The sequence below is a fragment of the Erinaceus europaeus genome, chromosome 2 (genome assembly GCF_950295315.1).
Source record: "Erinaceus europaeus chromosome 2, mEriEur2.1, whole genome shotgun sequence".
NCBI classification, from domain to species: domain Eukaryota; kingdom Metazoa; phylum Chordata; class Mammalia; order Eulipotyphla; family Erinaceidae; genus Erinaceus; species Erinaceus europaeus.
In genome coordinates, this window is record NC_080163.1 from 21666374 (window position 1) to 21681359 (window position 14986).

The 14986-nt window shown below is 37.0% G+C and overlaps 1 protein-coding gene across 1 annotated transcript in view; it reads left to right on the forward strand.

Annotated features, from left to right (window-relative positions):
• DMXL1 (Dmx like 1) overlaps positions 1 to 14986 on the forward strand; it is a 142879-nt gene that overhangs the window by 51864 nt on the left and 76029 nt on the right. Inside the window, 5 exon segments of the mRNA XM_060171294.1 lie at positions 30 to 119; positions 199 to 301; positions 8396 to 8515; positions 8795 to 9016; positions 11944 to 13659. Of these exon segments, the coding sequence (XP_060027277.1) occupies positions 30 to 119; positions 199 to 301; positions 8396 to 8515; positions 8795 to 9016; positions 11944 to 13659 (2251 nt within the window).

The following is a 14986-nucleotide window of genomic DNA, read 5'->3' on the forward strand; positions in this document are numbered from 1 at the left end:
AGATACCTTTTTGTTTTTTCTACAAACAGAAATATGTTGGTGAAGTGTTTAACATTGTAAGTCAACAGTCAACAGCCAGGCCAGGATGCATCATTGCATTAGATCCCATTACCAAACTTGTAAGTATAATTCTTATGGTCACTTAGGATTCAACTAATAGCTTTATATCAACTTATGCTGGTATTTATTTTCATCCAGCAAGGCAGAAAAACCCACTTGCTTCATGTTTTTCAAGAAGACTTCATTTTAAATAATCTTCAGAAGAAAAGTCTGGGAAAAGACAACATATTATCTGAAGCAGGTAATGAAGAATATTTTATGTAGTGAGAATTATTATGTAGACTTATGATATTAACAAAGATTAATTGATGTTTTTCATAATCCTTTTGGTATTGCTATTTTCCTTTGCAGATTTATGGTAATTTTTATCATAAATGTTAGTTTTTGAAACTAATATTCTGAAACATGAAAAATTGAATTGTTTTTTAAAAGGGTAATAGAAATGTTTGTGTAATTAATGCTGCAAGTGCTCATTTTGTGTAATACAAACAACTGACCTTTCAGATATGTAATTGAAAACAGCTTAAAACTTTAAGCTCTAATTTAAAGTTAAGTATCTCAATACTTTTATAATTAAATAGCTTAAAATTATATTAAACACTTTCAATGAGGAGTATTCTGCATAAAAGAAAACTAAGCAAAGTAAAACTGGTATCTACTGGTTATCATTTTCAGGTAGAGCCACAAATGATTTTTCCTTGTAACAGAAATATGCACTGTGTACTGGTTGCTTTGAAAATAGATTATTTATTATGAAGCCTGAAATATTAAAAAGTATCAATAACTACATTCTATATTTGTTCAAGATTATTTATCTTCTCTTCAAAAATATTTTTTATTCTCTTTTAAGAAGTACTCCTTTAAGTCCTTTTATACTTTCTAATTTTTTACCATTGCTTTCTCTTAGTCTTCTGTCCTTTCCCCCCAAGAATTCATGAGCTGTACAAACACACTTAACATTTTTATATCCTCAATACAATGATGGAAGAATATAGAGAGTAGCAAATGAGGTGTCAGCTACAGGGTAAAGGGCAATCTATATGGCATTTTTTAAAATTAATTTTAAAAAGCTAGTATTAAAGAGATCTAAGTCTCTGTTTTTGTTTTTGTTTTTTCACCAAGGTTATCATTGGGGCTTGGTTCCTACACAACTCCACTACTCACAGTGACCCCCCCCCACACACACACACACAATCCTTCTTTTCATTTCTTTTTGGTAGGGTGAGAAGGGAGAGAGAGACAGATGATGATGCCCATGCAGTACTGTTCTACTGCTCCTGAAGTTTCCCTGTTGCAGGTGGGAAATGAGTTTGAACCTTAATCTGTTTAAGGTTGAGTTTTGCTAGGATCATCTACTCTAGTTCTTTCTTTGCTTTCATTTCTTCATTTTTTAAACTTTTGCTGTTTGGAACTTTTTTTTTCCTTCTAGTGTTGTTCTAACTTTTAGAAAATACTCAGGTAATTCTAGCTAACTTGTATCCAGAAAACTATTATCTTCTATTTCAAATTTTCCTTGGCAATAACTATAGAATTATGTTTCTCTATCCTACTGTGATGTGTTGTTAAGAGAATAAATGTACATCTGGGGAGACTGTACAGTAATAGTGCTTGAAACTTGCATGCAAGAAGTATCTGTTTTGATGCCCAGCACCACCACTTACCACAGATAAATGGTACTCTAGTGTCAGTCAGATTTCAGGGCGCCAGTATGCCAGGCTAGCTTCACGGGCGGGAGACAGACGACCAGGGACACATGGCTAAGTGGAGAAGCAGTATATCTATATTCACGAGCAAACAGTTCAAAAAACTAATAATCTAATCACAACCCAATTCTGTCCTGCTCCTCTCTCCTCCGGTGGAAGAATCAGGAACCAAGGGTGTACGTAGGAGAGGGGGTGGGGAGAAGGAAGAAGTGCAACTAGCAAGGACTAAACCAAAATCTCCCAGAGGCAGGGGGTGTGAGACCAAACCAGTGTAACAGAATGACCATGTTAATAGACCACAATGTCAAGCAATGTAACAGAAGAGATCCCAGAAGCAGAACTAGAAGCATAACAATACTCCAGTAAAAAATAATAATAATAATAAAATTCTAAAATCTAAGAAAGAAGAAAAAATTTGTGATTGATTTTATTGTTTTGGTCACTATTATTAAAGATTACCAGATATATATTCATTTCTGGAGTTGCTTTTTTTTCCCTAAGTTTTAAAATTTTATTTTAAAATTTTTATTAGTGATTTAGTAATGATTAACAAGAGTACAAGTTAATGGGGGTACAATTCTCAGTAGTTCCTACCACCAGATTCTCCATTGGAAGCTTCTTTTTTCTTTATCTTTCTGGAAGTATGGATCAAAATTCTTTTTTCTTTTTTATTGTTTTATTGAATAGAGACAACCAGTGGTCAAGAGAGTAGGGGGAGATAGAGAAGTAAAGACAAAGACACCAGAAGCACTGCTTAACCACTCGCAAAGCTTTCCCTCTGTAGGTGGGAACTGTGGACTTGAACCCTGATCCTGACACATTGTCTCATATGCGTTCAACCAAATTCTTTATGGGGTGCAGAAGGTGGGAGTTCTGGCTTCTGTAGTTGCTTCTCCGTTAGACTTGGACATTGGGGTTGGTTTTTTTTGTTTGTTTGTTTGTTTGTTTGTTTGTTTTGGGCTAGAACCTCTGGTTCTTTTTATCCTAATTCTTGTAATTTAGAAATCTAACTCACCTAACAAATCTAACAAATGACCAAAGTTGTCCTTTCTTTTTGTCCTTTAAGACAATATATTAAGACAGTTATGTAAATCTCCTTTACCTCTGAAAACTTAAATTTTTTCTGCTCTGGGTACATGATATCACCATTCTGGACTGATAGATTTTCGTTCAGATAGAGAGACAGAGTAGGGAGAAACACCACAGCACTAGAACTTCTCTCAGTTCCATAGCACTCCTCTGTAATATTAGAGCTTGCATGAATGGCAGGGCATACTACCTATATAATGAACTATCTATTACCCACAAAACCTTTTTCTTGTATAGACTTAAAGGACAAAATCATCTTACTCTAATAATAGTTGATCTCTGGTTTTTCTTTTCCTTCCTTTCTTCCTTTGTGTGTGTTGTTGTTTTAGTGTTTCTGTGTCGTACATTGTTTCATATTGTAATTTTTTAATTTTATTAGTGATTTACTAGTGATCTACAAAATTACATGCCATTAGGCATGTAATTCCACTCCATTCCTACCACCAGGGTTCTGAATTTTCAGTCTCCCCACTGCAAACCACTTCGGTTCTTCTATGGTTGTAGACATGGTCCAACCATCATCTCTACAACTATCTGTCTACATTTGTACATAGTTGCTCCCTTTTCTTCCCCTCCAAGCCACTCATGACAACATTACTACCTCCATATGTCCCTCTCCTTTTCTCTTCTCTGGGTGCTGATGGAGCTGGAGTTCAGAGCCCTCTTATCTTCATACTATCACTTCTCTCCTGCCAGGAGTATGGATCAAGGTTTTTTTGGGGATGTAGCGATTTTTCTTTACTTTTTTTTTTTTTTTTGTACATGAAGATGATTGTATTCGTAGGAAAATAGGGATTCATGTTTGTTATTTAATTTTTTCATTTATTCAGGCAATTCATCCCTGATTTAGATATTTTAGATAAAGACTTTTATAGTTTATCTTGAGCAAATTATGTGCTGTTTGAATTAAGCAATTTTGACTAGTAAACATATTTGAGATAATTTGTTTGATGAATATTTATATCATGATTAGGCCATTCTGTTGTAGAACTTATTACAGCGAAATGTGCTTGACAGCAAAGCTTCCATTATAATTTAAATCAAGATTGATTTTTAAGTGTCTGTCACATAATTCTTATCTGTTTAGAATTATTATGAATTATAATAATAAGAATTATTATGGTCTAATCTTTGTGAATAATGTAATGGTGATAAGTATACATGTGATATTTATAAGCCTATAAATTCAAAATAAATTTAATTAGAGCATAATGTAACTGATAAAATTCCAAGTTAATAAAGTAAGTTCGTGTGGTAAGAAGTTGATTGTTTTTTTTTTTTAATTTTTTATTTAAGAAAGGATTAATGAACAAAAACATAAGGTAGGAGGGGTACAACTCCACACAATTCCCACCACCCAATCTCCATACCCCACCCCCTCCCATGATAGCTTTCCCATTCTCTAGCCCTCTGGGAGCATGGACCCAGGGTCGTTGAGGGTTGCAGAAGGTAGAAGGTCTGGCTTCTGTAATTGCTTCCCCGCTGAACATGGGCGTTGACTGGTCGGTCCATACTCCCAGTCTGCCTCTCTCTTTCCCTAGTAAGGTGTGTCTCTGGGGAAGCTGAGCTCTAGGACACATTGGTGGGGTCTTCAATCCAGGGAAGCCTGGCCAGCATCCTGGTGGCATCTGGAACCTGGTGATTGAAAAGAGAGTTAACATATGAAGCCAAACAATTTGTTGAGCAATCATGGATCCAAAGGTTGGAATAGTGGAGAGGAAGTGTTAGGGGGGTACTCACTGCAAACTCTAGTGTACTGCTTTCAGGTATATATTTTGCAGTAGTTTATGGATACGTGTGCACATAAGCTCTCTCTCACAGAAACTGGTGTATATCTAGGTTATGGGACTTTGTTAGAAAGTGAACTACCTGAGATGAAATTAGAGTGTACTATAAAAGGAAAGGTCTCACCCGAGTAATGAAGCTGAAGGGTTGTCATTCCACACGTGAAGTCTCTGGACACAGTCTGAGGTGAAGCATGTTGAGGTGGCAATCGTTGTGTTGGTTAGGTTGTGATTGGCGGATGCAATATTATTTGGTTGGATTGGGAGATGCATACGGGAAAGTGGGCCCTATCCAAGGGTTCCAGGACTGGGGGAAGTAGGGGCTCTATAGTGGAGATGTGAGGTTCCTGCTGTCTTAGGGTTCAAAAAGACAATCGATAGTTAATGTTATCATCACATTATTTGGTAATTGGGTTAACTTTGAAAAGTCCTTTTGTTATGGTTTGCTGTACAGTATCCAGTATCTTGTATATAGCTGTGCTATTGGATGCTTCTAATCTACTTGGTCTAGGCTTTTGAGAGAGTCCGTATATCAAATACACAACCTATATATTAAAAAGATTCAGTTTGTGTGTTTTTTTATAATTTTTTATTTAAGAAAGGATTAATGAACAAAAACATAAGGTAGGAGGGGTACAACTCCACACAATTCCCACCACCCAATCCCCATAACCCACCCCCTCCCATGATAGCTTTCCCATTCTCTAGCCCTCTGGGAGCATGGACCCAGGGTCATTGAGGGTTGCAGAAGGTAGAAGGTCTGGCTTCTGTAATTGCTTCCCCACTGAACATGGGCGTTGACTGGTCGGTCCATACTCCCAGTCTGCCTCTCTCTTTCCTTAGTAGGGTGTGTCTCTGGGGAAGCTGAGCTCTAGGACACATTGGTGGGATCTTCAATCCAGGGAAGCCTTGCCAGCATCCTGGTGGCATCTGGAACCTAGTGATTGAAAAGAGAGTTAACATATGAAGCCAAACAATTTGTTGAGCAATCATGGACCCCAAGCTTGGAATAGTGGAGAGGAAGTGTTAGGGAGGTACTCACTGCAAACTCTAGTGTACTTCTGCTTTCAGGTATATATTTTGCAGTAGTTTATGGATACGTGTGCACATAAGCTCTCTCTCACAGAAACTGGTGTATATCTAGGTTATGGGACTTTGTTAGAAAGTGAACCACCTGAGATGAAATTAGAGTGTACTATAAAAGGAAAGGTCTCACCCGAGTAATGAAGCTGAAGGGTTGTCATTCCACACGTGAAGTCTCTGGATACAGTCTGAGGTGAAGCATGTTGAGGTGGCAATCGTTGCGTTGCTTAGGTTGTGATCGGCGGATGCAATATTATTTGGTTGGATTGGGAGATGCATACGGGAAAGTGGGCCCTATCCAAGGGTTCTAGGACTGGGGGAAGTAGGTGCTTTATAGTGGAGATGTGAGGTTCCTGCTGTCTTAGGGTTCAAAAAGACAATCGATAGTTAATATTCTCATCACATTATTTGTTAATTGGGTTAACTTTGAAAAGTCCCTTTGTTATGGTTTGCTGTACAGTATCCAGTATCTTGTATATAGCTGTGCTATTGGATGCTTCTAATCTACTTGGTCTAGGCTTTTGAGAGAGTCCGCATATCAAATACATAGCCTATATATTAAAAAGATTCAGTTTGTCTTTTGAGAAACTTTGAGACATACAATTGATTTTCCCCCTCTCATATTAATTAACTAGTGATTTATATGTCTACATTTTGCTAGGAGTGTACATAAACACCATTCCCACCACCAAAAGACTGTGACCCATCCCTCCCGCCCACTCCCATCCCCCAGTGGCCCAGGAAGCTGCATGTCTACCCCTCACCACTGGGTTTTTACTTTGGTGCCCTACTTACAATTTGGTCATGTCCTGCTTTTAGTTTCCCTTTCAGATCTTCTTAGTCAACTTCTGTTGATGAGTGGGATCATCCCATACTCATCTTTATCTTTCTGACTTAGTTCACTTAACATAATTCCTTCTAGCTCTGTCCAAGGTGGGTCAGAGAAGGTGGGTTCATTGTTCTTGATAGCTGCATAGTATTCCATTGTGTATATGTACCACAGCTTTCTCAGCCACTCATCTGTTGTTGGGCACCTGGGTTGCTTCCAGGTTTTAGCTATTATGAATTGTGCTGCTATGAACATAGGAGTACACACCTCTTTTTGGTTGGGTGTTATGGAGTCCTTGGGGTATAACCCCAGGAGAAGAATTACTGGATCATATGGAAGGTCCATGTCTAGCCTTCTGAGAGTTTTCCAGACTGCTCTCCACAGAGGCTGTACCAATTTACATTCCCACCAGCAATGTAAAAGGGTTCTTCGGTCCCCACAACCTCTCCCGCATTTGTTGCTGCTGTCCTTTTTGATGTATGCCATTCTTACAGGAGTGAGGTGGTATCTTAGTGTTGTCTTAATTTGCATTTCTCTGACAATCAATGACCTAGAGCAGTTTTTCATATGTTTGTTAGCCTTTTGGATCTCCTCTGAGGTGAATGTTTTGTTCATATCCTCTGCCCATTTTTGGATGGGGTCATTTGCTTTTTTGGTGCTAAGTTTGCTGAGCTCTTTATATATTTTGGTGATTAGTTTCTTGTCTGATGTCTGGCATATGAAGATCTTCTCCCATTCTGTGAGGTGTCTCTCTGTTTGTTTAATAGTTTCTTTGGATGTGCAGAAGCTTTTCAATTTGATGTAGTCCCATTGGTTTGTTTCTGCTTTAGTCTTCCTTGGTTTGATTCATCAAAGATGTCCTTGAGGTGTAGGTGGGAAACTGTTTTACCAATGTTCTCCTCTAAGTATTTGATTGTTTCTGGTCTGACATCTAGGTCTTTGATCCATTTGGAATTGATTTTTGTTTCTGGTGAGATAAAGTGGTTCAATTTCATTCTTCTGCATGTTACAACCCAGTTTTCCCAGCACCATTTATTGAAGAGAGCCTCCTTTTTCCATTTAATCCTTTGGGCCCCTTATCAAAGATTAGATGCCCATAGGTGTTGGGATTTACTTCTGGGCTTTCAATTCTGTTCCACTGGTCTGTGTGCCTATTTTTGTTCCAGTACCATGCTGTTTTGATGATGATGGCTTTATAATATAGTTTAAGGTCTGGGAGTGTGATGCCTCCATTTTTGTTTCTTTTCCTTAAGATGGTTTTGGCAATTCTAGGTGTTTTCAGGTTCCAGATAAATGATTGTAGTGTTTGTTCTATTCTCTTAAAGAAGCTTGGTGGAACTTTGATGGGTATTACATTAAATTTGTATATGGCTCTGGGGAGAATATTCATTTTGATGATATTTATTCTTCCAATCCATGAGCATGGGATCTTTCCATTTCTTGGTATCAGTTTCTATTCCCTTGAGTAGCGACTCATAGTTTTCATCATACAAGTCTTTCACTTCTTTGGTCAACTTTATTCCTAGGTATTTGATTGATTTTGCTGAAACAGTAAATGGGAGTGATTTCTGGATGTCTTCTTCTTCAGATTTAGTGTTTGCATAAAGAAATGCCACTGATTTTTGTACATTGATTTTGTAGCCTGATACCTTGCTATATTGCCTAATAAGTTGATTGTTTTATAATCTCACTTTGTATTTGGAACTTAAATAAATTGGAATGCTTTAAAATAAGGAGTTTTTTTAATGAATGTTTTAGAAACTAAATAAAATGTTGGTTATTTTAACTTTCTCATATTTAATAAGTCATCTCATTTATTAGCAGTAAAATATAGTTTCTATCAACAGGTGACTCATCTAACAGATTTTCTGAAAAGTTTTACCTAATTGTAATTGAGTGCACTCAAGACAATCGTTCATTGTTACACATGTGGAATTTACATTTAAAGTCCATACCTGTCTCACTAGGTAAGTTTCTTTTTAGCTTTGAAATAGCTTAAATTAGAAACATAAACAATTAGACAGTTCAGTGCACATTTATAAGGACTGAAGTACTGAGTGGCAGTAATTAGAGTGTATTAAGTTAACTGAAAATGCAGAGTGGTTCCCTTGATTTTCATGGTGTCAGGAATTGCTAAGGTGTTTTCTTACTACCTTTTATAATGCAGTTCTGGCTGATGGATGATATGCAGCATTTATAATGTTTACACAGTTCCCGTTATATTTTTTTCCCACCATATTTTACAGATGAAAAAGTAGATACAAAAATACCTGAAGCAGTTTGGCAGCCAGAAGATCATTATTCTTCTTCTCCAGAGAAGATATTGTGTCCCTTCTCACAGAAGTATCAGGCTTGCAAAGCAAATCTCCAGAGTACTAGCAAATTGACTCTGTCTTCAGAACTGGTTTATAGTCAAGAGTTGAATTTGCCAGAAGGAGTGGAGATAATAAGTGTTAAGCCATCAGCAGGTTTGTGAACTTTGTGAGAAGAAACTAATCAATCTTTGTAAGCCTTGAATATTTACTTGGTGTGTTTAAATAGATACAACTACTACTTTAAAAATTCAGTCAGAAGCTGAAATGGAAAAATATTTTAAAGTATTCAATTGAAAACTTTATCAGAAGACTGAAATTTGTCAACCAGACTCAAGTCTTAAATACTAATTTTTAAAACAAATTCTCATTATCTACTTGTGAAGATAAAGTCCATTTTCTGGGGCAGAGATATAAACAAGGTTGTCAACTTTAATATTATTGCTTGTGGCTCTCTGGAGTTATATGCAGTGAGGGGTGATGATTTTATTTATTTTATTATGGGACAGAAGCTCACACAACATGGTCCCGAGATCAGTAGCATCAGCACTACCTTGGGATTTGTTAGAAATGAAATTCTTGACCTACATTACACTTCCTGACTCATAATCTCTGAGTGGGGTCCAATATTGTTCTAACAACATTTTGGGTGATTCTGATGCCCATAGAAATTTAAGAACAGGGAGTTGGGCTGTAGTGCAGCAGGTTAAGCACACATGGTGCAAAGGGCAAGGACTGGCCTAAGGATCTGGGTTCGAGCCCCCGGCTACCCACCTGCAGGGGAGTTGCTTCACAAGCAGTGAAGCAGGTCTGCAGGTGTCTGTCTTTCTCCCCCCCCCCATTTCCCCCTCCTCTGCATTTCTTTCTGTCCTCTCTAACAACGACAACATCAATAGCAACAACAATAATAATAACTACAACAATAAAAAAACAAGGGCAACAAAAAAGGGGAAAATAAATAAATAAATAAATAAGAAATTTAAGAACAACTAAGGCCAAATCTACATTTTTATTACCATTATTCCCTCACAATCTGAGTGTGTGTGTGTGTGTGTTTCCGCTTTTTAGTAATATATTTTTTTGACAGATTACTTTGGATACTTTCTGTTTATCCTGTATTATGTGTGTAATATTTTTCATTCATTCATTTATTCATGCATTCATTTAACCAGAGCATACTAATAAGCTCTGACTTGTGATGGTGTAGAGGATTGAACCTGGGACTTCGGAGCCTCAGGCATGAGAGTCTCTTTGCATAACCATTATGCTACCTACCTCTGCCCAAGAGTCTTACATTTTTCATTCTGGGTTTTTTGTTTGTTTGTTTTTCACATTTTTTAAAAGATTTTTAAAAATATTTATTTATTCCCTTTTTGTTGTCATTATTATTTATTGTTATTGATGTCATCGTTGTTGGATAGGACAGAGAGAAATGGAGAGAGGAGGGGAAGACAGAGAGGAGGAGAGAAAGATAGACACCTGCAGACCTACTTCACAGCTTGTGAAACGACGCCCTGCACGTGGGGAGCCAGAGGCTCAAACCAGGATCCTTGTGCTGGTCCTTGCGATTTACGCCACCTGAGCTTAACCTGCCGTGCTACCGCCCAACTCCCGTTTTTCACATTTTTACAAGACAAGTAAGTAGTGGTTGAATTTTGGAAAATGGATAATGTTTGCTTTGCATTGACACAACTTTAAGAGAATGATTTTCACTATTGAACTTCAGCTAAAATAATGTAAACTTAAGAGAAGATGAATACATTTCTAAAAACAACTCACTTAATGTTGATCAATGTTGAGTTTGAAAGAAGGAAAAAGTCCATGGGAAAAAGAAAAAATTTGATTTGTTTGGCAAAAAGAGTAGCAATAATGAAAATGTTTTCCCTAGCCTTAAAATATTAGAAGTATTTATTTTCACTAGTAAAGGAGGCCAGAACACTGTAGTGCCTGGGGTTGGATTTAGAAAACATTTTAAGCAAGACTTGTTGATGGCAAACTCTTTATTCTCTATTAACGTCAGAGAAACCAAAGAACACTGCTAATTTATTGTTTTTTAATATTACAAATGCTACTGTAGTTCTTCAGAAATGTGTCCTTAAAGTGTGATACATGTTCTGCAGAACATTTTTGTGTTATGCATGGCAATTTATGTTTAACATTTTAGGACAGGTTGCCAGAGTATAGGTTTGATCAGAACAGAACCACACCAGTTTGTTTACTTTTATTTTTAAATCACTACATCTTCTACAATGGCAGAGTTATTTACAATAGAGATCCTATTTCCTACAAAGCCTAAAATAGTTACTGCATGTAGCCCTTTTAGAAAAAAAGGTTTAGGAAATTAAGAATATATATTTAACACTAAACCCAAGAAACTGTTAAGTCTTACTTAAGAATCATCTAAGGATCAGAAGATCAATTATTATATCAAATATTCCTCAACCATGAAGGGTCCATTTAGTACTAAGATTAGATTAGGTCAGTCACAAAATTTATTGAAAAATATGAAAGCTAAGCAGCCAAGAGATGTTGACAGACTTTGACAAATGTATTGATGCCTTTAAAATGAGATTTATATTTCTTTTTTTTTAATTCAAAAAAAATATCTAGTATTGAATTTAAGGATATCTCAGTATTTACGATGGGAGATATCAAAGATTCCTGTAAATGAGGTGATACATATAAGTAGCACAGGGAAACAGCAAAAGAAATAAAGATATTTAAAATTTTTTTTAAAAGAGTGATTTATAGTAGATAAAACTAGTAGAGTTGTACACAAAATGCTGGGTTGAGATCAGAACTAGAATTCCGGTTTTCTGATTCAGACTTAGTCTAGCTGTTTGGGTTAGTCATGAAGTATTAAAGGGTGCTTACCTATACAGTTCATGCATTGAAGAAAAGTATCTCAGTTCTCTCTGGACTTTATATACCTTTTAGTGTCATTAAAAGCTTCTTGCTGTCTACTGAACTGTAAGAAGCAAGCTCATGTTGATACTACATTATACAAATGAGTAAAATCGTTGGCTCATACTATCTGATATTTGACCAAATTTGATATTTTGTATGGTCTATTTTCATTTTAGGACACCTGAGTTCTTCTTCCATATATCCTATATGTAGCGCTCCTTATTTATTGGCTACTTCATGCTCAGATGAGAAAGTGAGATTCTGGAGATGCAGAGTCACAGATGCAGAGTCTGCCACATCGAAGAATGGGACAGTGGACTTTGTATATATTTGGGAAGAATGGCCCTTACTTATTGAAGATGGACTTCAGAGTAATAGTAGCATAACTGTACCTGGTAGGCCTATCGAAGTTAGTTGTGCACATACAAATCGTTTAGCAGTAGCATATAAGCAGCCTACATCTAATAGTAGGTCTTCTCAGGACTTCATGATGCATGTAAGTATTTTTGAATGTGAGTCTACAGGAGGCTCATGTTGGATCCTTGAACAAACAATTCATTTAGATGAGTTAAATACAGTGTTGGACTCTGGTATTAGTATTGATAGCAATTTGGTGGCCTATAATAAACAAGAGGTGTATTTATCCAGTAAAGAGAGTATCACATCAAGCACAAAGCATTTAGTTCACTTAGACTGGATGTCTAGAGAAGATGGTTCTCATATCCTGACTGTAGGAATTGGATCAAAACTTTTTATGTATGGACTTCTCGCTGGCAAAGTACAAGAACAGACTGGTAAGGAAAATCTTGTGTTTCCTCTCTGGGAAAGTACTAAACTCGTGCCACTTTCTAAGTTTATACTGCTACGAAGTGTGGATTTGGTTTCTTCTGTTGAAGGCTCCCCACCTTTCCCTGTTTCTTTATCATGGGTTCGGGATGGCATCCTTGTGGTAGGAATGGATTGTGAAATGCATGTATATTCCCAGTGGCAGCCATCTCTTAAACAAGAACCTATTGTAACAGATTCATACAATGGCAGCACGCCCTCTTTAACAAGTTTAATAAAACAGAGTAACTCATCAAGTTCTGGATTACATCCTCCAAAGAAAACTCTGACTCGGTCCATGACCAGTCTTGCACAGAAAATCTGTGGAAAGAAAAGTGCATTTGATTCTTCTATGGATATAGAAGATTCGGGTCTTTTTGAAGCAGCTCATGTAATTTCCCCAATTTTACCTCAGTACCATCCCTTGCAGCTTTTGGAACTCATGGATCTTGGTAAAGTTCGAAGAGCTAAGGCAATCTTGGCACATCTTGTCAAGTGCATCGCTGGAGAAATTGTTGCTCTCAATGAAACTGAGTCCAATCATGAACGCCGCCTGAGGTCTCTCACAATCAGTGCTAGTGGCAGCACTACCAGAGACCCTCAGGCATTCAACAAAAGTGAAAATACAGATTACACAGAAATAGATTCTGTCCCTCCACTTCCTTTGTATGCCTTACTTGCAGCAGATGATGACACCTCTTACTCATCTTTGGAGAAGTCTAGTAATCAGAGTACCTTAAATAACTCAAACCAGTTAAAAAAAGCAAGTTATGATGACCTTTTTCAAATATCCTCTTTAACAACTGATAGTCATGTGTTGGAAACAGATGAAGAAGATACAAAGCCCAAAGTTATTGACCTTTCGCAATACAGTCCAACTTACTTTGGCCCTGAGCATGCTCAGGTTCTTTCTGGCCATTTACTTCATTCTAGTTTACCAGGACTCAGCCGGATGGAGCAGATGTCCTTGATGGCCTTGGCAGATACGATTGCAACCACCAGCACTGATATTGGAGAAAGCAGAGACCGAAGCCAAGGTAAAAATTAAGTTGAAGGGTGGGAAGATGGTATAATGGTTATGCAAATAGACTCATGACTGAGGCTCAAAGGTCCCACATTCAATCTCATACCACCATAAGACAGAGCTGAGCATTGAACTGGTAAAATAAATAAATAAAATAAGTGTAAATTAAATTGAATACAGGATTAGAGGAAAAACTGATTATTTATTTATTTATTTATTTTACTTCATGACATGGAAAGTAACTTTACTTTTTATGAAACTAGTACCCATGAAGACATTATTGATTGTCACTTTTAGTTTCACATAGTTTTAACAGTAGTTAATTTCTTATCCTGTGCAGTATAAAAATCTGTGAAAGGGCACAGATGCTCATATAAGTCCTTTAGTTTAAGCAAACATCGGTTTTTGTTCATTTTTTTTTTTTTTTTACCTCCCGAGTTATCACTGGGGCTCAGTGCTGGCACTACAAATTCACTGTTCCTGGTAGCCACTCTCCCCCCATTTTATTGGCTAGGACAGAGACAAATTTAGAGAAGAGGGGAGCTACCCTTCAGGTGGGGAGCTGGGGCCTTGAACCAGGATCCTTGTTTGAGTCCTTGTACTTTGTATTATGTGCACTTAACCCAGTGCACTACCACCTGTCCCCCGCAAACATTGTTCTTATTACTTTCTATTCATGATAATAATAATACTCTTTTTTTTTTCTATTGTAAGAGTTTATCATTAACAGTTCTGAATGGTTTTTTTTAAAATTTCTTTATTGGGGAATTAATGTTTTATATTCAACAGTAAATACAGTAGTTTGTACATACATAACATTTCCCAGTTTTCCATATAACAATACAACCCCCACTAGATCCTCTGTCATCCTTCTTGGATCTGTATTCTCCCTCTGAATGGGTTTTTTTTTATATACTGAGTTTTAGGATCAAAGAGATAGCTCACTACATAGGAACTGTGCCTTGCCACACACATGCCCCTTGTACCTCATGGGAGGTGCTACAGCTAAGCTTTGTAGGAGAAAGCACTGGTGTATAGGCTCAGTCTCTCTCTCTGAACAAAAATGTGTCCCAGAGCAGTAAAATCATGTATTTTTGAGGCCCTGCTTCCATACTGCAGGAAATTTAAGTGTTGTAGTGTCTCTGTCTTTTTCTGAAAAAGCCCACCCAGAGCAGTGAGGCCCTTATAATGATAAAAATAAATTTTGACGTTAAAGTTCACTCTTTACTCTTTTTCAATTATTTGACTGTTCTACATTTCTCTGTAATATGTGGTTATATAGAAAATAGAAAATTGTGTGTGGTCCGGGAGGTGGCTCAGTGGATAAAGCATTAGACTTTCAAGCATGAAGACCTGAGTTCAGTCCCTGG